Consider the following 23,596-nt stretch of genomic DNA (forward strand, 5'->3'; position numbering starts at 1 on the left):
TGTTTTTCTGTGATCGCATAGGGATAGAATTTTTTTTTTCACGAACGCATAGCATTTTATTCGATTGCAGAGTGCAACAATTTTCTGCAGTTTTCATCAGCTACTGCTTTTGTCTGCCCAGTCACCCCGACCTGCTCAAATCAACTCCAAAAATATGAAAACTTGGCAGATTAGTCAAAAATAACATAATAAACTATTCTAAAAAAAGAAAATTTTAAAAACGACTAAAATTTTTGAAAACGATGGGTTGCCTCCCACCAAGCACCACATTTAACGTTGCGGCACGATGCAAATCAACTTTACCACTTTTTTTGCCACTTGGATGATATGAATTGGGCACCTAACTTGGAATCAAGTTTGTGACCACGAGCGATGGGGGGTGGTAAGTAGATGTTCAAGCCAAGCATTAACTTCTTCATTTTGTACTTCTTGGTTTTCATGTGAGGAATGTCATTTTGCTTCATTGTACCTTCAAACTGTAAAATGTATGGCCTTTGTCTTTCCTCATCGCATTCCCTTATTGACTCGTGTAGTTCAATTCCCTTATCACCACACAATTCTAATGTTGAGAAATGCTTGGAATGTGACCTCAAGCCTCCAAAGTGCAATTCTTTCCGGATTTTGACATCCTCCTGGTCCCCCGAACTAGAGTCCATTTCAACCATCTCTTCAAATTTTTTAGTTGACTCTAATTTCATATTTTTCTTGGCATCACTAACGCTCATGGAGTCGGTTGGCGGATGTTCAATTATTGATTCCTCAAAATAAAGCTCGCTTTCTTCCTCGGAGTTGGACGCTTCTTGACCTCTTTCCACACTTTCAAATTGATAGGCATAATGAGCCTCAATCAATGATTTCATTTGATCTTCCAAAGTGTGGATAGTCTCATTATTTTGATGTAGTGCTTGTTTTAAGTCCTCGAGTGCCAAGCTTTGCTTCTCCTCATTTTGAAGAATGGCCTCCAACATGAGCATCATCCTCTCATTTTGAGCATTTGAGAGTTCTTCTTGGTTTTGATCAAGTGCCAAAGAAGGATTTTCAGCTTCAACCTCTAAGTAAGGTTCTTGGCTATCATTCACTTCCGAGGCTTTTTGGACCTCTAAAGCTTCAAGGCATTTTGCTCTTTGTTTCCTCCTTCAAGTAGGCATTCTAACTTGAGCTTAAACTCTCCATTTTTACCATTCTCAATTTCTTCCACTTCCATATCCCTATAATTTTCATCACAAAAAGTAGAATCATCGTAGCGGGGGCTTGGGGAAAAGAAGGACAAATAAGCACAATTATCCCAATGATCATTTTGCCGACCACACTTATCACAAATATTCCACTCATGGGTTTGAGATTGTGCGCACAATCTGCCCCCGGGAGAATTAAAATAATTTTGCCACTAGTGTGGTCCTCCACAACAAGGACAAGGGTCATCAAAGTATGAACAAATACCATCCGACCAATTTTCATTATGTGATTCCATTTTCAAAAATTATGAAAATAAACAAGAAAATAAAGAAGAAAAATAAACAAAAATAAGAAAATAATTACACAAATATTTTCAAGTTTGGACCAAAGCACTTACGCTTATTTCTCAAGCAACCTAAATATGCCAAATTGTTCCCCGGCAATAGCGCCAAATTTGAAGACGTCCAAATCCACTACTAAAAGGTAAATGGACATGGTCGCATGTAATATAATTTACCCAACTATGAGTCGGGATCGGATCTCACACAGAACAATATGTATGCGATGGGGCGTGTAAGAGAATTATCACTTATTATACAATGCCAAACACTTAGAACGTGATTGTGAAAATATTTATCACTAAATGGAAAAATATAAACTAACCTAGAAAGCAAGTAAAATGATCAATGGCTACAAGAATAGATGCATCGGGAATTACACTCAAGTAACGATCCAATGTATTTCATGATTTTACAAATATGAGCGAGTTTATGTTAATTAGCCTCGGGTAATAATTCTATATTAGCTTCTTCCGAAGACTAACAAGACTTCCTAATTGAATTATCCCTAAAACAATTAAGAGATTAAGCACACTCGAATATGGCTACAAGTAGTTCAATCCTATCCCTAGGGAGAATCTATAAAGTGAGGGTTAAAGCCTCAAGTTCTTGTTAATTATTCTTTCCCAACCGCAAATTATCTTTCCTAAAATTAATTCGAAGTTAATGGGTGAGTCCTAGGGTTAGATAATACATTTGGAAACATTAAAGAACAAGAATAATTAAAGAAATAATAACTCACTTCATAATAAATAAAAATCTTTCAATACATAAGCACAACAAGATATTTAATCCCCACTTTAAATATGAATATTTCCATAAACAAGATTCAAGTGATGGAATAAATACTACACACTTAGATATATAATACAAATCAAGGAAATGAACAAATGAGCATAAATGAGTAAGAAATTGTCAACCAAATGCTTCAAATCTTCAAAACCCAAGTGTGTGTGCAAGAACCCTAGCTTACAAACTTGTTCTCTCTAGCCTATGAACTGAAAAATAAGCCAAAGATGTTTTACAAATGAGCTAGGTCGTGTATTAAATAGTCTGGGGTCAAAATCATGAACTTCCAAAACTGCACAGATTTCTGTCCAGATTTGTCAATCACGATCGCGAAAAGAGGCGTGCGATCGCGTAGAGTTATGTTGTAAAGCATTGCGATCGTAGACCAGATCACGCGTTCGCATAAAGCATTTGGGAGCAGTTGACCAGCCTCTTCTTCACGTTTGCATATTTTACCCTGCGTTCGCGATGTATTATTTCTTGGCCTTCCGCGATCGCATATCAATGTTCGCGATCGCGAAGAGCATTATCTGGCAACAGTCATTTTTACTCAATTAAGCACATTTTGACTTGGTTTCTTCCGTATCTCTTCTAAGTCACTTGATACCTAAAATATGCCAATAAACCTCAATAAATGCCTTAGTTTCTCAACAAAATCATCCAAAAGTGTAAGTATCAAGAAGAGATAAGTTGGTGAAATACCAACTTACCAGGCATGACATCCTATCACGACCCGATCGGCTAGGCCGTCTCATGTGAGACATCACCCTTTTCTGTCAATCATCTCATTTAATATTTCTTGCACATATCTTTATTTCATTGGCCCTAATGGTGACAATTGTATTATTTCTCTATGCACATGGTCGTATTTCATATTTCACATTTCGCATTACGTGATTCCTATTTCATGTTTCGTATTTCATGCACACCTTTTTACTTTCAACCATCATCATGGACTTTCCAACAACAAGGTATTTCAATTCAAGACATTTAAGCACACATTTGAGCAAAAAGGAGTCTTAGGTACATCACGATTTCTTACACAATCTTTCTTTAGCTTTCATTTGAAACACAACTTGAAGTTAGGGCATTTAGATATGCAACCCATACTTTGAACATATTATCAAATAGTAGTACAACATAACAAGAGCATTTGAATTACTTATTGATCATGGATGTCTGGACACTAGCTTATTTGGGTAATCGATTCACAATGAGCAACTCGGGACTTACATGGATATTGTGGGGTTCAATTTTTAAGAGAAGAGTTTAGCCAACATACCTCACTTGAGATTCCTTAACTCTAAAATGTTATGGAAATCTTAGCAAATTCAATCTATTTTAGAAAAGTAACAAATTGAACCAAAATTAGGAAGATTCTCATGGTTCTAGCTCATTTGAGCATTTTATCAAGCATTAGGTGTACATTAATGTTTCAAGGTCCTTTTATGGAGGATTCCTTCATCCCACAACCCCTTCTTTACTATTTTAGCTCATCAATCGCCCTACAACCCATGATCAATCATGCATTCAAAATAAGCCACTCCCATACCCATGAATTATCTTACTAATTTCCCATTTCTAGTTAAATTTTGAAATTAAGAGATAGTGTGTAGAATCTTACCTCTAGGATGAAGACCTAGTGTGCTTCCCTTGTTAATTCTTCCATGATTTTGAATAAAATTGGGGAATAATTGATTGAGGTGCTCTCTCTCCCTCTCTAGAGCGTTTTTTCTCTCTCAAAATATAAAGTTCTCCCTTCAAAATTGGTCCATAGAGTCTAAATAACGAATCGGGGTCGGGTTATAAAACCCAAAAATGAAGCTCCAAAATGGGATATGCGGTCGCATATGCGATCACATAATTCTTCTACGATCCGCGAAATGGCCCTCCGGATATGGGCTGGTCTACCCCACTCTGCGACCGTTATGTGGTCCGCAGACCTGTTCTGTGGTTGCATAATTGCCGCAAAACCTCCCTCCTCAAAACTTCCATGTTTATTCTGCGATCAGTATGCAGCCCGCGAAAACGTTTTTCGGTCGCATTATGGGCCATGAAATGACATCCAAAAATCGCCCAAATGACTACCTCACTCTGCGGCCATTTCTGCGGCCACGTAATGGGCCGCAGAAATGCCCTATTCTGCAATATATTTTCCTTCCACTCCCCAGCGCAATGTTAAACCCAAAAAGTCTGTACCACGGCTCTCAAGCTTGCAGTAAAGAATCTCTACTACCATTAATTCATACGCCTACCTCGGCACGAAACCCCGAGTGTTAGGAACATTTTACGGGGTCTTACATCCTCCACCACTTAAGATCATTCATTCTCGAATGAGGGTCTATATGCGTCCTTAAAACTCATCACGGCCCGGTTGTTACTTCACACACTAGAAAACCCAAATTTTTTCTAACTCTCCAAATTTTCAAATATTTCGGCAGAGTTTCCCTTGTAACTGGGCCAATCCACCTGTCAGAGAATCCCAGAAACCAATCCTAACAGCATGTATATAAACCAACGATGCAATACAATATCAAACACCACCAACCGTGGCCTCATAAGTAATATATTACTAGAGAGGAAACACCCTGAGCATAAACTGTACAAGTGATACTTAGTTCATAGGAATTAATTTCAAAGAAACTATTACATAGGTATTGAAACAAATGAGGGTACTTCTTTTTTATTTCTTCTTCGGCCTCCCAGACAGCCTTTTCAACCTGCTGGTTTCTCCATTACATTTTCAGGGAGTCAATTTCCTTATTTCTTAGCATTTGGACCTGCCTATCAAGAATGGCAACTAGAGTTTCTTCATAGGCCAGTTCTTCATTTACCGCAATAGTCTCAACTGGAACAATAGACGACGGATCTCTAACTACCTTCTTCAACATAGACACATGGAATACTGGCTGCACTAATGACATCTCATGTGGTAGCTCAAGCTTGTACGCCACCTGATGAATCCCTAGAATGATTCTATATGGCCTGACATACCTTAGACTCAATTTCCCTTTCTTTCCAAACCGCATTATACCCTTCATGGGGGAACCTTCAACCACACCCAATCATCTTATTTGAACTCCAAATCTCTACGACGAACATCCGAATAGGACTTTCGACCACTTTGAGCAGTTTGTAACCGATCCTTAATAACCATAACCTTCTCCATAGCATGATGCACGAGGTCTAGTTCTATTAATTCTGCATCCCCAATCTCGAACCACCCAATGGGGGATCTATATCTCCTACCATATAAGGCCTCGAATGCTACCATCTGAATACTACCATGATACCTGTTGTTGTAGGCATATTATATGAGTGGAAAATGATCGTCCCAGCTACCCTTGAAATCAAGGACACAAGCGCGCAACATATCCTCAAGCGTGTGAATAGTCCGCTATGCCTTCCCATCAGTCTGCAGGTGAAAGGTTGTACTACAATTCACCTGAGTAGCCAAACCTTGCTAAACTTCCTTCCAAATATTAGTCGTGAACTGTGCCCCTCAATCTGAAATGATAGAAACTGGAGTGCCATGCAACCTGACTATTTCCTTGATATACAACTGAGCATATTGTTCCGTTGTGTCGGTAGATTTAACTGGCAAAAAGTATGCTGATTTCGTAAGTCGATCCACAATCACGCAAATTGAGTCGAACTTGTGAGGCGTGCATGACAGTCCTACTACAATGTCCATATTAATCATTTGCCACTTCCTCATTGGAATATCTATATTCTGTGCCAACTTACTATGCCGTTGGTGTTCGGCCTTTACTTGCTGACAACTCGGATATCTTGCCACAAATTTCACGACATTACTCTTCATGTCATTTCACCAATAGACTTCCTTGAGATCATGATACATCTTTGTAGAGCCCAAGTGTACGGAATACCTGGAAATGCGAGCCTCGGTCATGATTCTTTCTCGTAGACCATCTACATTTGGAACACACAGCCACCCTTGGTACCTTAGTGTACCATCATCCATGCCAAGAGAAAAAGCCATAGTCTTATGTTTATTATTCCGCTCCTTCAATTGTACAAACAATGGATCGTCGTATTGCTTCTATTTGACTTCCACAACAAATGATGATTCAGCCCTATTTTGCACAATTACCCCTCCTTCAGTAGAGTCCGCAAGACGAACTACCAAACTAGCCAATCGATGAACCTCCTTGGCCAACGGCCTTTGATGTGCCTCCAAGTGAGCCAAACCACCCATAGATTTTCGGTTAAGAGCATCTGCCACAACATTGGCTTTTCCCTAGTGATATAGAATATCGAGGTCAAAATCTTTGAGTAACACCAACCATATTCTCTGCCTTAAATTCAATTCCTTCTATTTGAAAATATATTGAAGACTCTTATGGTATGTGAATATATCCACATAGACCCTACATAAATAATGACGCCAACATTTCAATGCAAATACCACTGCCGCATGTTTTAAGTCATGTGTTGGATAGTTCATTTCATAATTCTTTAGTTTCCTAGAAGCATAAACTATTACCTTTACATGTTTACACACCCAAGCCAGATTCTTGAAGCATCATAATACACCACAAAACCATATGTACCCTCTGGTTGGGCTAACACCGGTGTCGTAGTCAATCTTGATTTCTGCTCCTATAAGATCCTTTCACAAGCATCTGACCATTGGAACTTAACTGCCTTATGTATCAAATTAGTCAACGGAGAGGCACGAGTAGAGAACCCCTTCACAAACTTCCTGTAATATCCAACTAAGCCCAAGAAACTACGAATCTCTGTTAGAGTAGTAGGTTTAGGCCAATTCTTCACAACTACAATCTTCTGAGGATCCACCTTAATTCCTTCCCTTGAGACGACATGACCGAAGAACATGACAGAGTCAAGACAAAATTCACAATTCAAAAACTTTGCATACAACTGGTGTTGATGTAGAGTGTGTAGAGCTGCCCTGAGGTGATCGGCATCGCCCTCTCGACTTCGTGAATATACAAGGATATCGTCATTGAACACTATCACAAAGGAGGAAATAAAAGGCTTGAAGACTCAATCATAAGATCTGTTAAAGCTGTCGGAGCATTAGTTAGCCAAAAAGACATTACTTGAAATTCAAAGTGCCCATACCGAGTTCTGAAAGCTGTTGTGGAATATCCTGTTCCCTGATCTTCAATTGGTGATACCCAGATCTTAAATAAATTTTGGAGAAGTACTTAGCACCCTGTAACTGATCAAACAAATCATCTATTCTCAGTAATGGGTACTTGTTTTTGATTGTGACATTGTTGACCTGCGGTAGTCAATACACATTCTTAGCGACAAGTCCTTCTTTCATACAAATGGAACTAGTGCGCCATAAGGTGACACACTCGGTCGAATGAAGCCCTTCTCTAACAAATCCTTCAATTGTTACTTTAGCTCCTTTAAATTCTGCTGGTGCCATCATGTAGGGCAGGATAGATATAGGCTACGTGCATGTCATCACATTAATCCCAAAATCAATCTCCATGTCTGGGGGAATCCTTAGGAGCTCATCAGGAAAGACCTCTAGAAATTCATTCACAATTGGCACAGGCTCGAGTGTAGGTATCTCGACATCTACATAAATAGATATAGGCTATGTGCCTGGCATCACATCAATCCCAAAATCAATCTCTCTGTCTGGCGGAATCCCAGGGAGCTCATCAGGAAAGACCTCAAGAAATTCATTCACAACTAGCACAAACTGGAGTGTAAGTGCCTCAGCATCGGTTTCTGTAACTTGGACCAAATGGTAAATACACCCTTTTTAATCATCTTCGTGGCCTTAAGGAAAGAAATAAACCTATCCTTCGGCACCATATTATCCCCCTTCCATTCAACAACTGGCTAATTTTGAAAGTCAAACCTTACAGTTCTAGTTTGGCAAAACATGAATAAAGCCAATCCATTCCCATTATAACATCAAAATCAATCATCCCCAATTCAATGAGATCGTCCATGGTGTCCTAACCATGCACCGTGACAACATAACTCATATAAACCCGTGCAGTCATAATAGACTCGCCAACCGAAGTAGATATAGAGAACGGCTCATGAAGCTATTCCAGATCTAACCCATAGTCCATAGAAACATAATGAGTAACATAGGACAAAGTGGAACCAGTGAGATTAGACAATCAGTATACCTGTGACAACGTCTGGAGAAGCCTCTGCACTTTGGCGACCACTCATGGCATAGAAACGGCTAGGTCCTCCCAATCTCTGTGCTCCACCCCTAACTGCACCACGCCCTGCGGGTGCTGGAGTGCCTTGGGCTGGAGGAGGTGCTGCGGATGTAGTAGCTGCAGAACTGGCTGGCTATGCTGAACCGTAGCATATGGGTAAGTCCATGTAAAAGATTCCTAGGTTCATTTTCCCACACCTAGGACAAGGGGCCATTCGTTGCTGCTGGAACCTCCCTCCGGACTGGCCCTACTGGTGGGGTCCACTATTGTCCTGACTGGACCTGAAATGACTATACTACTGCTTACTGGGCCCTGATGGTGGTGCACTGGCTGAAGACTGACCAAAAGACTAGGATTGCCCCGATGACCCTCCCGTAAATGCTAACCTACTACCACCAAATGAATTCCCAAAGTTTCCAGAGGACCAGGCCTTACTACTATCCTCTCGCTCCATTCTGTTCTTCAACTTACAGTTCTCTGTAGCTTGAGAAAATGCTACCATCTTCCCATAGTTCATGTCAGAATTTAAAGTAGTTCTAGCGGCCTCATAGATAACCCAAGGGCTAAGGCCCTGCACAAACTGGCGCACTCTAGCCTCCATAGCGGGCAACATGTGAATATCATACTTGGGCAGGCGCGCGAATTCCATATAGTACTCCCACACATTCTTGCTACCCCATTTTAGGTTCTCAAATTCTGCAACAGGGTTTGCCTTAGTTTCGGCAAGCAAGAAATGATCCATGAAAGCATCCGCAAACTCACTCCACCTCGCCGGAGGGCTTCCCTCCTCGTGGGAGTTCTCCCACATCTCAAATCAAAAATAGGCCCCCACTTTAAGTGTTAGGAGGCCAACTCCACTCCCTTGTCTCAGTAACACGCATAACTCTGAGGGTCTTATGCATTTCATCGATGAAGTCCTGTGGGTCCTCCTCGGGATAACCTGTGAATACTAGAGGATCTAACTAAAGAAACCTGTTAACCCCGAAACCAATAGAGTCCCCTTGCTGACTGGAAGAAGTGGGGGCATCATTCGACCTCTAGACCTAGGAAGCCACTATCTGAACCAACATCTGTACGGCTCCCCTAAGATCCTCATCAGAAACACCTGGACCGAAAGATGGGGCTGGAGGTGGATCCGGAATATTAGTTGGAAGATTCATTGTACCCTCATCAAATGTAGGAACTGGTGCAGCCTGATCAGGAATAGTAAAACCAGGCAGTGTAGTAACATGGGGAATATCCTCTCCCCTCGGGTGTTCACCCACATTATCAATGATAGAATAAACCTCCATCCATGGCATAACATTGGCTCCTTGGCCAGTTCTTGCCTTCTTCTTAGGCACCATTTACTGAAAGTTAGAGCAATGCACGAGTTAAAGGAGGAACAATGGTACAGTAAGCTTTATCGCACGATCAAGAACATCAAAGAAGGGTATTATTCCTAAATGTCCAAGTAGCTTCCTAATTATAGATGTGGCCGACAACACACCGATAAGAATGACTCTACTAGACACAGCTCTAAGACATCCTAGGACACTTTAAAACCTTAGGTTCTGATACAAAATTTGTCACACCCCAAACTTGGGGAGCAAGACTGTACAATACCTTCTACCCGAACTTACTCATGAATGACAGTAAAATCCAATTCATTAATTAATCAGTGGGATAGATCAAATAAACAACAACACCAATTCATTATCAGCAGTTACATCATTTATAAGCTTCCAAATTACATACATTTTCATATTTAATGGGGAACGTGTGATACAATTACAACATTACTACTTTGACTTTCCCCACACCAACATACCACCCACGTTATGTCTATGGAACCTCTATTAGATACCAAATAGTACAATGATAGTGCCAGAAACAAGGCTCCGACTATACCTCAAAACATGGCGATAAAATGAACAAAAGATACATGACCTCGAGTGAAGTGGGGCTCACCAAATCAATTGGACAATGAGTGTAGTGATATCGTTGATCAGTGTCGCCTAGTATGGAAACACCTGCATACATTAAAGATGCAGCCCCCTCGGCAAAAGGGACGATAGTACTGTTAAATAGTACTAGTATATATGACTAAACACTCTCTCAAATAAACGAGCAGTAATGCAAGTAACGACAGTCATAATATCAGTTAAAGCCTTAAACAATTACCAAATATCAAATTAGAGATAAGATAAGTTTTAAATAATTTCCAAATTTTAAGTTGGGAAATCTTTGGTACCGGTATACCACTATTCACAATTTCAATTACGATTTCCAACACAGTCACCAACATGTGTGCGACATGGCTTCCGATCACGACTCGATCGGCTAGTCCGCCTTATACGAGATATCAACCAAATCACAATTTCAATTACAATTTCTAACACAGTCACCGTCATATATGCTCTATGGAGTCCAATCATGACCCAATCGCCAAGTCCATCTCATGTGAGATATCACCCTTTTCTATCAATTATTCTGTTTCTTATTTCTTGCACATATCTTCATTTCATTGGTACTAGTGTCACAATTGTATTATTTTTCTTGGCACAATTTTGATTACAATTTTGTTGGCACTATTCACAATTTCAATTACGATTTCCAACACAATCACCACCAAGTGTGCGGCATGGCATCCGATCACGACCCGATCGGCTAGGCCATCTCATGCGAGACATCAACTAAATCATAATTTCAATTAAAATTTCTAACACAGTCACTGCCATATGTGCGGCAAGGTGTCCGATTATGACCCGATCAGCTAGGCCGTCTCATGTGAGACACCACCCTTTTCTATCAATCATCCCATTTCATATATCTTGAACATCTCTTCATTTCATTGGCACTAATGGTCACAATTGTATTAATTCTCTTGCACATTGGCCGTGTTTCATATTTTACATTTTGCATTACGTGATTCGTATTTCATGTAAACCATTTTACTTTCAACCAACATCATGGACTTTCCAACAACAAGGCATTTCTATTCAAGACATTTAAGCACACATTTGAGCAAATAGGAGTTTTAGGCACATCACGATTTCTTAAACAGTCTTTGATTAGCTTTCATTTGAAACACAACTTGAAGTCAAGGCATTTAGATATGCATACATTGAACATTCTCAAATAGTAGTACAACTTAACAAGAGCATTTGAATTACATATTGAGCACATATGTCTGTTGACACCAGCTTATTCGGGTAATCGATTCACAATGAGTAACTCGGGAGTTACATGGATATTGTGGGGTTCAATTTTTAAGAGAAGAGTTTAGCCAACATACCTCACTTGAGCTTCCTTAACTATAAAATGTTCCAGAAATCTTAGCAACTTAAATCTATTTTAGAAAAGTAACAAATTGAAAGTGTACATTAAGTTTTCAAGGTCCTTTTATGGAGGATTCCTTCAACCCACAACCCTTTCTTTACTATTTTATCTCAACAATCTCCCTACATCCCACGATCAATTATGCATGCAAAATACGCCACTCCCATACCCATGAATTATCTTTGTAATTGCCAATTTCTTGTTAAATTTCGAAATTAATAGATTGGGTGTAGAATCTTACCTCTAGGATGAAGATCTAGTGTGCTTCCCTTGTTAATTCTTCCAAGATTTTGAGTAACAATTGTGGAATAATTGATTGAGGAACTCTCTCCCTCTATAGAGCCTTTTCTCTCTGTCAAAATATCAAGTTCTCCCTTCAGAAATGGTCCATACAGTCTAATAACGAAGTGCGGTCGGCTTATAAAACACCAAAATTAAACTCTGAAATGGGATATGTGGTAGCATATGCGACCGCATAATGCTTCTGCGGTCGGCGAAATGGCCCTCCGAAACTGCGCTGATTTGCCCCACTCTGTAGCCGTTATGCGGTCCGCAGACCTGTTCTGCAGTCGCATAATGCACCGCAGAACCTCCCTCCAAAAGGGAAAAAGTCGACACAATAATTTACCAAAAATTACTCGATTCAAAAAGAAAATTGGCATCCTCGGAAAAAGAACCGTGGTACAATGAAAACCAAGGATATTGCCAACAAAAAATAAACATTCTATTTATAAAAAAACAAGAAGATAATATACATCAAGTCAATAAAACATACTATATATAAAAACAAAAATTCAAGAAGCTAGTAAACATATAAATATAACACATCACATGAAAACAAAATATCGATCTACCGTATGAACAGTTATATAAGAAGCCACCCCCAACTAAAAATGTTGCAATGCCCTCAATGAAACTAAACAAAAGAGTAAAATGGTGGAAAATGCTCCCTAAATATTGCATCAAGTGCCCTCCTCGCTGTCGGACTTAGTCGCATCCTCCTCTTCTTCGTTTTCCTCGGACCAATGAACTGGAGCATCATCATCATCTTTCAGCTAGATCGATGGCACCGACTCTTGAGGCTTTAGACCTTTCCATAGCCCCTTCACACCCTTCCACATGCGGGTGAAGAATTTATTTCTTTTCTTCTCTCTCTTTTTCATCCTAGTGTGTGCATTTGCTAGCTTGGCATGAGAAGCACTCAAAGTACCGTGCGCCGTGGCCAAATTAATGTATGCTTTCTCCAGCTTATTAAGGTGATCCCTCTTCTTCTTCTGATCATCAAGACACTTTTGAAATTCTTTCTTTGAAATGCATACAGAGGGTCCCTCAGATGTCTCCCCAGGTCCTTGTGAAAGGCCAGCTACTAGGTCGTGAATCTGCCGCATTTCCTCGGAAAGCATAGCAAATGGTCCTCCTATAGAAGATGATGGCTGGCTACCCTAGTCGGTTTGAGAAGAAGATCCCAACTTTCTCTTTTTGCTTTTCACGGTGCTGCCCTCTCCTCTTTTCTTCAAAGCAGCAATAGGCTTTCCCGGATCTATCCAGTTATCTTCCGGATCCTCCTCAACCCCTGCAAGATGGCAACACCGCCAACTTTAGTGACATTCAAATGCACTACTAAAATTTAAATGGACACGGTCATATGCAATATAATTTACCCAACTATGAGTCAGGGTCGAATCCCACAGAAAACAATAGGTAGGCGATTAGGCGTGTAAGAAAATTATCACTTATTATGCTAAGCCAAGCACTTAGAAAGATTTTGAGAAAATATTTATAACTAATTGAGAAAATATAAACTAACCTAGAAAGCAAGTAAAATGATCAATGGCTACAAGCATGGATGCGATGTGAATTACACTTAAGTAATGATCCAATGTATTTCACGATTTTACAAATATGAACTTTAATATTAATTAGCCTCGGGCAATAATTCTATATTAGCTTCTTCCGAAGACTAACAATACTTCCTAATTGTATTATCTCTAAAACAATTAAGAGATTAAGCACGCCCGAATATGGCTACAAGTAGTTCCAACTTATCCCAAATTAGCGTTCCCAAAATTAATTCGAAGTGAATGGGAGACTCCTAGGGTTAGCTAATCCCTTTGGAAACATTAAAGAACAATAATAATTAAAGAAACAATAACTACTTCAATATAAATAAAGATCGTTCAATACATAAGCACAACAAGATATTTAATCCACACTTTAAATACGAATATTCACATAAAGAAGATTTAAGTGTTGGAAAAAATACTACACACTTGGATATTCAATACAAAACAAGGAAGTGAAGAAATGAACATAAATGGGTAAGAAATTCTCAACCAAAAGCTTCAAATCTTTAAGACCCAAGTGTGTGTGCAATAACCCTAGCACCAAAACTTGTGTTCTCTAGTCAAGAGATTGAAAGATAAGCCAAAGATGCGTTTCCAATAAGCTAGGTCGTGTATTAAAGGGTTTGGGTCCAAAAATATGAAATTACAGAAGTGCCCTGAACTGAAGCGCGATAATCGCATTTGCGAAGTGAAGATCGCAATTGCGAACAATAGCATTACTATTGAGCATCACATTTGCGGTCTCAAAGTTCGCATTTGCGAATTTAAGCATTATGCACTTGGTTTCGCATTTGCGAAGGTTGACTTGTCTGCTTGACTTCGCATTTGCGATTCCTCCATTGCAATTGCCACTTTTGCTTGTCACGCCACGATCCAGGGGAGAGAGACCGGCACCAGGTGCCTCACTTAACCTAGTGTACCAACTTGCGATTGAGGGACTCTGAACATACAATGTCATACTTTGGCCTTAGTGCCACGTTGCAAGATATTTTGTGAAACAAAATAAAAAAACTGAATGGAAAATAGCTCTGACAGAACATCAATATTAAGCTGGGCCAACAAGGCCATCATAACTACTACAGCTGACAAAACAAGCCCAACATACTGCACTAACTGACAGAGTATATCTACAAGCCTCTATTGATGGATGTACTATGGTTGGAAGGGGGGCCCCGACCTACCCATAATAAATACACAATAAGTAGTCAAAATCCTAGACCCGGCAACTACGAAGTACATGGAGCTTACCTATCAAGCTGATCACGGATAATACCTATGAAGGAGGTTTACCAGTTTGTCTATCCGTACCTGCATGCATTAAATGCAGTGTCCCCGGGAATGCGATGTCGGTATGAAATAATGTACCGAGTAGGTAAGGTAATAGAATAACTAAAAGCGGATACTAAACTGCTAATATAATAACTGAAAGTAACTAGGAGTCAAAGATGATTTGTAGATATACTTACCTGCTGATACAGACTCAACTCTTTGGATATAGTAATTAAAATAGATATTCGGCCCTATAAGGCTCGGAACGTGTAACTGCTCGGCCGTAGTAGGCTCGCTCATAGGCGCTCGGCCATACTAGGCTCGGTCTCTCGGCCATTCTGGGCTATCTTATAGGCGCTCGGCCATAGTAGGCCCGGTATATAACATACCAACTGATCATAGGTTACCCAATAGGGGCCTACCCACCAATTATAGCTCAGTGGTGGTGAAAATATTGTAATAATGTATATATATATAGACCCTATACCCTCTTGACAGAAAGAAGATAATACTTAACATAATAGAATGTTCCAAAAAAGGAGAATGTTGTAACTTCTGAGACTAGGATAATGTGAATAAATTCAGGAATAGGAATTTCTCTTTATGTCTCATTATCAAATACATGTAGTTACGAGATCATACCAAAATAAAAGAAAGGTTTAGCCTTAACATAACTTATCAAAATCTTTATAATAACCATGTTGAACTCGTCTTTTCTCATCTTAATCCACAACAACAATAATAATACTATCATTAAATTACGAAAGGTACAACTATCGCATAACGAAGCTTATTTTATATAAAAACGGGCAGCATCTCCCCTATGATCTTTACTTCCTCAAAATTCAGTATAACACCAAAAACACAAGAACACAACAATAAAAACATATATACATTATTTTACAACCTTGTATACACCACAAAATACTACAAAACAGCCCAACACACCCCAATCTTCTCATACACAAAACGACAACTGTAGTAGTGTACAACAACCCAAAAATGTTAAGGAGAACGACCAGCCCACCACCCTACATTTATGTGGTATTTCTCCACACCCTTTCTCCTCCAAAAATCCCTAAAATAGTAGCAAAACACGCAATCCAACAGCAACACAAAAGAGTCCACTACAAGTTGAATAACTCGAACTCACGGCTTCCGATCACCGTCTCGTGTGTTCTTACAAATATAGAACGACTTCCCATACATTTACAGAAGAAAAAATGTATGAAATAGAGCAGTAAACTTACCTTATTTGTTGAATAACTCAGCTCCTATCTTGGTTCTTCAAACTCTAGGTTTTTCTTCCAACTAGAACGTGAAAAGGAGAGAAAATCAATTAGGGTTTGTGTGCAATTGTTTGGAGAATGTTTGCAGAGGTTTAGACCTGGTTATTGTGACCTATTATCAGTGTATTATATGAAGGAAATAGGACATTAAAATTTATATTTGGACGACCAGAACAGGTCCATATTTGGACATATATAATCCTCTCATTTGAGCAAGTAGGTGACAGACCTACTTGTCACCTAGTAGTCTGTGCATTCTTGAAAAAATGCATATATCTCTCTACTCCTATGTCTTATTGACAAACGTGTTAATGAGTTAGAACATAGACTCATAGATATTCAATTTTATGGGTGGAACACCCCTTAACTCTAAGTATATAAGGATAAAACCACAGTTACATTTTACCCGAATTTCAGTAAAACTTATGAGCGTAACATGTGATGACTTTCATCGACTTTTGCTCTACAACGCACTTGACCTCAAAATTAACACATGACTATCATAAAACTAAAATAAATCATAACATAATACTCTTATCATGTTAATAACCCTAGTCTCATTCCAAAGGTATGGGTTATAATATTCCCAACATGTCGACTTTCGACAAACCATTATTTTCTTCAATTCCTTTAGCTTCTAAAACTTCCAACCCTCTTTTCACTTGTTGTTCATGATCTTCCATAGTTGTAACTTCCGAGGTAGAATGATAAATTGCTTTATATACTTCCAAAGATGATATCATTTTTGGTCTTACATTAGTTTGCTTACGAGGCACTTTTATGTACGAATATATGGGGTGTAACATCATTCCCCCCTTACGAGTATTCGTCCTCGAATGTTTACTCTTAGAGACTTGGGAAACTTTTTGTAGAGTTTCCTCTATACACTAGACTAAAACCAACCTGCACGCAGCCATAAAACATACTATACATACCACACATGGCCAATGTTTATAAATAGCAACACTTGGCCTCACACGACCATCAATCATAAATACTGAAATTCAAAAATAAGAGCTTACCTTATGACCTACGAGCCTGAATAGAGCTGTGTTTAAGAATCCCATCTCGATCCATATCTTCAGTTTGAAATAGTTGGGGATATTTAGACTTCATTTCTTCCTTCGCTTCCCATGTCATCTCTTCCATGTTCTTGCTTCTCCATAAAACTTTCACAGAGGCTACCTACTTATTTCATAGCTTGCGGATTTGTCGGTCTAAGATGGAAACTAGAACTTCCTCGTACGATAAGTTCTTCGTGATATGTACATCATCAGTGGGCATCACTCAGGTAGAATCACCAATGCACTTCCGTAGCATAGATACGTGAAAAACTGGATTGACAGACTCTAATTCCGAGGGCAGGTCTAGCTCATATGCTACTCGGCCCACTCATTGAATAATCCTATAAGGCCCAATATACTGTGGGCTATGATTTCCTTTCTTGCCAAACCTAATCACGCCCTTCATAGGCGACACCTTTATGGATACCTAATTGTCAAATCCCGAACTTTAAGTCTCGTCGCCGCACGTCAGAATTTGACTTCTAACAACTTTAAGTTATCAACAATCACTCCTGGACAAGCTTTACTTTCTCTACGGACTACTGAACCAAGTCTGAAACATCAAACCACCATATAGGATATATGCACTTACGCCTATACAAAGACTCATACGGAGCCAGCTGGATACTAGAGTGGTAACTGTTATTATATGCAAACTTGATAAGAGGTAGATGTTCATCCCAACTTTTCTTAAAATCCAACACACAAGCTCGTAACATATCCTCGAGCGTCTGAATTGTGCTCTTGGCTTGTCCATCAGTCTGTGGATGAAAAGTTGTGCTGAGATTTACCTCAGTCCCTAGACCTCTCTGAAACTACCTCCAGAAATGTGCTGTAAGTTGGGGCCCACAGTCAGATATAATAGATACTGGCACTCCGTGTAGCCGTACTATCTCTTTAATATATAACTTTGCATAATCTTCGGTTGTATATGTAGCTCTGACTGGTAGGAAATGGGCTGATTTTGTGAGCGTATCAACTATCACCCATATAAAATCGAACTTACGATGAGAACGTGGCATACTTGTGATGAAGTCCATGTTTATCGCCTCCCATTTCCATGTCGGGATCTCTATAGTCTCCCTAGACCTCCGTGCTTCTGGTTCTCTACCTTCATATGCTGGAAACTAGGACACTAGGCGACAAACTCAGCAATGTTATTCTTCATATCATTCCACCAGTACACATCCTTAATGTCATGATACATCTTCGTCGACCTAGGATGAATGGAGTGCCACGAATAATGTGCCTCTGACATAATCCTGTCTCGTAGACCTGCAACATCTGGAACACACAAACGACCCCCCAACTGATAACCCCATATCTGTGGAGCTCTAACAATGGCTTCTTTTGCTACGGATTTTACTCTCTCAACTCGACCAACTCTGGGTCCACATACTTCCTTTCCTTCCCTTCAGTTATGAGAGATGATTTTGCAATGTTTTTGAGTACAACTCCACCATCTTCCGAATCTACTAACCAAACTACCAAACAAGACAATTGATGAAGCTCTCTAGCTCGTTCTCTTTTCTCATCCTCAACATGTGCTAAGCTACCTATAGATTGGCAACTTAAGGCATCTGCTACAAAATTAGCTTTCCCTGGATGGTAGAGAATCTTAACATCATAATCTTTCAATAACTCTATCCATCACCTCTGTCGCAAATTTATTTATTTTTGTTGAAAATATATTGCATGCTTTTATAATCTATAAATATATACACATGAACACCATATAAATAAAGCTGCCATATCTTAAGTGCATGGACAACCGCAGCTAACTCGAGGTCGTGGGTCAGATAATTCCTCTTATTTTTCCTCAATTGCCTTGAAGCGTACGTAATTACCTTCCAGTGTTGCATTAGGACACATCCTAACCCGATACTTGAGGCATCATAATACACAACATAACCCTGTGGACCCTCTAGAAGTGTTTAAACTGGCGATGAGGTCAACTTGTTCTTATGCTCTTGGAAACTCTGCTCCCAAGCCTCTATCCACTGAAACTTAGCTTTGTTCTAAATTAACTTCGTCAATGGTGCCGAAAGGGAAGAAAAACCCTCTACAAACCTTCGATAGTATCTTGCTAAGCCTAGAAACTTACGAACCTCTATCGGAGTGGTATGTCTAGGCCAGGATTTCACGGCCTCAATCTTCAAAGTGTCTACCTTTATACCTTCATCGGATACAATATGCCTCAAGAATGCTACAAACTTTGACCAGAACTCACATTTATAAAACTTAGCATACAACTTACGATCACAAATGGTTTAGAGTACCGCTCATAGGTGGTCCGCATGCTCCTTCTCTGAACATGAATAAACCGGAATATCATCAATAAATACTATCACGAACAGATCTAAAAATGGCCATAATATTCTATTCATCAAGTCCATAAATATGGCGGGTGCATTTGTCAACCCGAAGGACATGACAAGGAACTCAAATTGGCCAAATCGGGTCCTGAAGGCTGTCTTCGGTATATCTTTCTCCTGAACTCTGACCTAGTGGTACCCCGACCTCAAATCTATCTATGAAAAGTATCTATCCCCCTGCAACTGATCAAACAAGTCATCGAGCCTTGGAGTTGGATACTTATTATTAATAGTTACCTTGTTTAGTTGCCTATAATTGATAAACATGCTCAACGAGCCGTCTTTCTTCCGCACAAACAGTACCGGTGCACCACAAGGTGAGGTACTGGGCCTGGTGAAACCTTTCTCCAGCAAATCTTTTAACTGCTCCTACAACTCCTTCAATTCGGCAGGTGCCATTCCATACGGAGGGATGAATATTGGTTGAGTTCCCAGAATCAAATCGATGATAAAATAAATTTATCGCTCTGGAGAAATACCTGGAAGTCATCTGGAAACACATCTGCGTACTCTCTAACTACCGAAATAGACTCAAGTGTAGGTATCCCAGTATCTGTATCTCTAACTCGCATAATATGCTAAATGCACCCATTTGCGATTATCTTTCTCGCCTTCAGATAGAAAATAAACCTACCTCTGGGTGTCACTGTATTACCTACACATTCAAGGACTGGCTCACCCGAAAAATGAAATATGGATGCCTTTGCTCGGCAATCAATTGTGTCATAGCAAGCTGCCAACCAATCAATGCCCATGATATCATCAAAATCCATCATCTCTAGCTCAACTAGGTCGGCTGAGGTCTGACAACTACAAACTATCGCCGTACAACCTCGGTAAACCCATATAGCAATTGTCGATTCTCCGACTGGTGTATATACCACAAAAGGATCAATCAGTATTTCAAGCACTATACCAAACCTCGCCACGACAAACGGGGTAATATACGATACTGTAGATCCTTGGTCTATCAAGACATAAGCATCGTGAGAGAAAATGGTTAATATACCTATCGTAATATCTGGTGAACACTCCTTGTCCTATCGACCCACTAAAGCATAAATACAATTCTAGTTACCACCTAAAATGGAACCTCTACCTCTGCCTCGACCTTTACCAGAAGAAGATTGAGAAACACGCCCTAAAGGATGCATGGACATAGATGATCATATTGTTGAACTCACTGGTTGTGTCATACCCCCATAATCTCTATTTGAGCAATCTTGCATCAGATGCCCCGGACGCCCACATGTATAATAAGCGTCGGAACCTGCTCGGCATTGGCCCAAGTGTCCTCTACTACAAATGTCACACCACGATTGAAATAACCATGTCTACCTTAATCCTCGATGTCGCTGCAAACTCGACGCCTATGATCTATCACCTGGTCCTGATTAAGTATAGCGTTCATACCTGTAACCCTGTAACTGAGGTGGTGGAGGCCTAGGTGTCCGCCCGAAGTAGTGGTGCCTATAACTACCCTGAGACTACTCCTGAGACCTGGAAAATCTCATTCTCATTCGCTGCCCTTGCTCACTCCTCTCTGCACCCTGCTGCTGACGCCTACCCCTTTCTATATTCTAGGTGAATGCCTGCATCCAGGTGATAGCCATTCTATCATGCAATGCATTAGTGGCACATGCCTCAGTCAACTCTAGGGACAACCCTGCTATAAATCTATGGATTCTTTCCCGCATAGTAACAACTATAGATGGAGCATATCTTGCCAATGAGTCAAATAGAGCTTGTCGGATCTCCCGCGGGGGCTAGAAACTGATTGACTCGAGCCTGTCGGATCTCCCGCGGTAAGTACTGGTCAAGGAAGGCATCTAAAAAATTATCCCAAATAGTTGGAAGTGCATCACGTCCTCTGGACCTCTCCAATACCTCGTACCAAAGGATGGCTATATCTTAGAGTCGAAAAGCTACTAGCTCAACTGCCTTTTTTTTGTGGCATGCATAACCCGAAAGATCCTGTGAAGCTGATCTATGAAATCATACGGGTCCTCCCTCTGAACTGTCCCCGTGAATCTTGGGGGACTCAAAGCCATAAACTATCATACCCTTGAACTCCTAGACCCTACACTAACTGATGCCCTACCATGTTGCTGGGTAGCTACCAACTGTGTTAACCAATGCATCGCACTCCTAAAGTCCTTATCTGATGGAAGTGGAGAGGAAACTGGATGTGCGGTATCCCTAGAAATCTCCTCAGGTGGTGGACAAGCCGGTAATGGATGAGTAGGGGTCTCGCCCTAGGCCTCCAACTGAGCCCCATCTACAAGGGGTACCCTGTTGGTCCCCTCACCGCTGTTGTATCTCTCGTCTGACTATTCATAGTCTTCATAGTTACCGTCATCTCTGTATGCAAGCACAATACGTAAGTTTTACTCAAATTTCCTATAACTCAGTTCTACATCACGATTTAGATTTTAAATACGGGTAACCAACTACTAAATGGCCTGTAGTTCCCTGCTTATATAGTGTGGTGCATAACACATCTATATACAAGACCCTACTAGACATGGCTTGTATACTCACTAGGATAGATCTGCTATGATACCAAGTTTGTCACACACCGAACCTGGGGAAGAGACCGGGACCTGGTGCCTCAATTAACCTAGTGTACCAACTTATGACTGAGTGACTCTAAACATACAATGTTATACTTTGGCTATAGGGCCACGTTGCAAGACAATTTGTGAAACAAAATATAAAACTGAACGGAATCTAGCTCAAACTAAATATCAATATAAAGTTGGGCCGACAAGGCCGTCATAACTACTACAACTGATAAACCAATAAAAATATACAGACAAGGCATACAAGCCCAACATAATGCACTAACTGACAGGATATGTCTACAAGCCTCTACTGATAGATGTACTGTGGTCGGAACATGGCCCATAATATACACATAATATGTACTCAAAACCCTAGATCTGGCAACTCTGAAGGACATGGAGCTTACCGATCAAGCTAATCACGGACAACACCTATCGAGGAGGTTTACCGGTCTGTCTATCTGAACCTGCATGCATGAAATGTAGTGTCCCCAAGAATGGGATGTCAATAAAAATAATGTATTGAATATGTAAGGCAATAGAATAACAGAAAGATGAAACTAAAATGATAATATAATAACTGAACGTTACTAGGAGTCAAAGATGATCTGGAGATATACTTACTTGCTGATACTGACTCAACTCTCTCAATATCGTAAGTAAAATAGTTGCCCGATCTTATAAGGCTTAGAACGTGTAACTAATCGGCCGTAGTAGGCTGGCTCATAGGTGCTCGGCCATAGTAGGGTCGGTATATAACGTTCCAGCTGATCAGAGTTTTATATTGTATATATATATAGACCCTATACCCTATTGACTATAAGAATATAATACTTAACTGAATAGAAAGTCTCAAAAATGGAGAATGTTGTAACTTCTGAGACTAGGATAATATGAATAAATTCAGGAATACGAAATTCTCTTTATGTCTCGTTATCAAACATATGTAGTTACGAGATCATACCAAAATGAAGGAAAGGTTTAGCCTTAACATACATTAACACAATATTTCCAATAACCACGTTGAACTCGTCTCTTCGCACCTTAATATACAACAATGATAATAATACTATCATTAAGTTACGAAAGGTACAACTATCACATAATTAACGATAGGCTTATTTTATATTAAAACGGGCAGCATCTCCCCTATTATCTTCACTTCCTCCAAATTCAAGATAACACCAACAAACACAAGAACACAACAATAACAGTATATATACATTATTTTCCAACCTTATATACACCACAAAATTCTACAAAACAACCGAACACACCCAATCTCTTCATACACAAAATGACCACCGTAGTAGTGTCAAATAGCCCGAAAATGTTACGACGAACAACCAGCCCACCACCCTACATTTATGTGTTGTTTA

General features: G+C 39.9%; 3 protein-coding genes across 3 annotated transcripts; all 3 read right to left on the minus strand.

The window, feature by feature from the left end:
* Nucleotides 1-299: 299 nt before the first annotated feature.
* On the minus strand, nucleotides 300-6,306 carry LOC138898282 (WEB family protein At3g02930, chloroplastic-like). The gene is made up of 5 exons (XM_070184342.1): nucleotides 6,194-6,306; nucleotides 5,298-5,352; nucleotides 5,084-5,182; nucleotides 4,718-4,772; nucleotides 300-1,105 (listed from the first exon to the last, which is right to left on the minus strand). The coding sequence occupies exons 1-5, from the start codon at nucleotides 6,304-6,306 to the stop codon at nucleotides 300-302; spliced, it is 1,128 nt and encodes a 375-aa protein (XP_070040443.1).
* A 620-nt stretch (nucleotides 6,307-6,926) lies between these two features.
* On the minus strand, nucleotides 6,927-9,299 carry LOC138898283 (uncharacterized). Its single transcript, XM_070184343.1, has 5 exons — nucleotides 8,885-9,299; nucleotides 8,453-8,593; nucleotides 7,921-8,039; nucleotides 7,413-7,575; nucleotides 6,927-7,300 (listed from the first exon to the last, which is right to left on the minus strand). The coding sequence occupies exons 1-5, from the start codon at nucleotides 9,297-9,299 to the stop codon at nucleotides 6,927-6,929; spliced, it is 1,212 nt and encodes a 403-aa protein (XP_070040444.1).
* A 9,114-nt stretch (nucleotides 9,300-18,413) lies between these two features.
* LOC138898284 (uncharacterized) lies at nucleotides 18,414-20,426 on the minus strand. Its single transcript, XM_070184344.1, has 3 exons — nucleotides 20,288-20,426; nucleotides 18,759-18,879; nucleotides 18,414-18,690 (listed from the first exon to the last, which is right to left on the minus strand). Exons 1-3 carry the CDS (start codon nucleotides 20,424-20,426, stop codon nucleotides 18,414-18,416), a joined length of 537 nt encoding a protein of 178 aa, XP_070040445.1.
* Between the last annotated feature and the right edge of the window lie 3,170 nt (nucleotides 20,427-23,596).

This window comes from Nicotiana tomentosiformis, chromosome 8 (assembly GCF_000390325.3).
Source record: "Nicotiana tomentosiformis chromosome 8, ASM39032v3, whole genome shotgun sequence".
Taxonomy (NCBI): Eukaryota; Viridiplantae; Streptophyta; class Magnoliopsida; order Solanales; family Solanaceae; genus Nicotiana; species Nicotiana tomentosiformis.

Bases quoted from the DNA above. Each gene is read 5' to 3' on its own strand.
- LOC138898282 (XM_070184342.1), bottom strand. From the start codon at position 6,306: ATGGCTTTTTCTCTTGGCATGGATGATGGTACACTAAGGTACCAAGGG. The intron at 5,183-5,297 runs GTATGTCAGGCC...ATGTTGAAGAAG, and splicing joins AAAGGGAAATTGAGTCTAAG to GTAGTTAGAGATCCGTCGTC. The intron at 1,106-4,717 runs GTTAGAAAAAAT...AATGCCTTGAAG, and splicing joins AATATTTGAAAATTTGGAGA to CTTTAGAGGTCCAAAAAGCC.
- LOC138898283 (XM_070184343.1), bottom strand. From the start codon at position 9,299: ATGTGGGAGAACTCCCACGAGGAGGGAAGCCCTCCGGCGAGGTGGAGT. The intron at 8,040-8,452 runs GTATACTGATTG...TCCAAGTTACAG, and splicing joins TTCTCCAGACGTTGTCACAG to AAACCGATGCTGAGGCACTT. The intron at 7,301-7,412 runs GTATGGGCACTT...CCTTTGTGATAG, and splicing joins ACAACAGCTTTCAGAACTCG to TGTTCAATGACGATATCCTT.
- LOC138898284 (XM_070184344.1), bottom strand. From the start codon at position 20,426: ATGGATTTTGATGATATCATGGGCATTGATTGGTTGGCAGCTTGCTAT. The intron at 18,880-20,287 runs GTAGGTTTATTT...TCTACCATCCAG, and splicing joins TAATACAGTGACACCCAGAG to GGAAAGCTAATTTTGTAGCA. The intron at 18,691-18,758 runs GTTAGTAGATTC...TCATAACTGAAG, and splicing joins TTGTCTTGTTTGGTAGTTTG to GGAAGGAAAGGAAGTATGTG.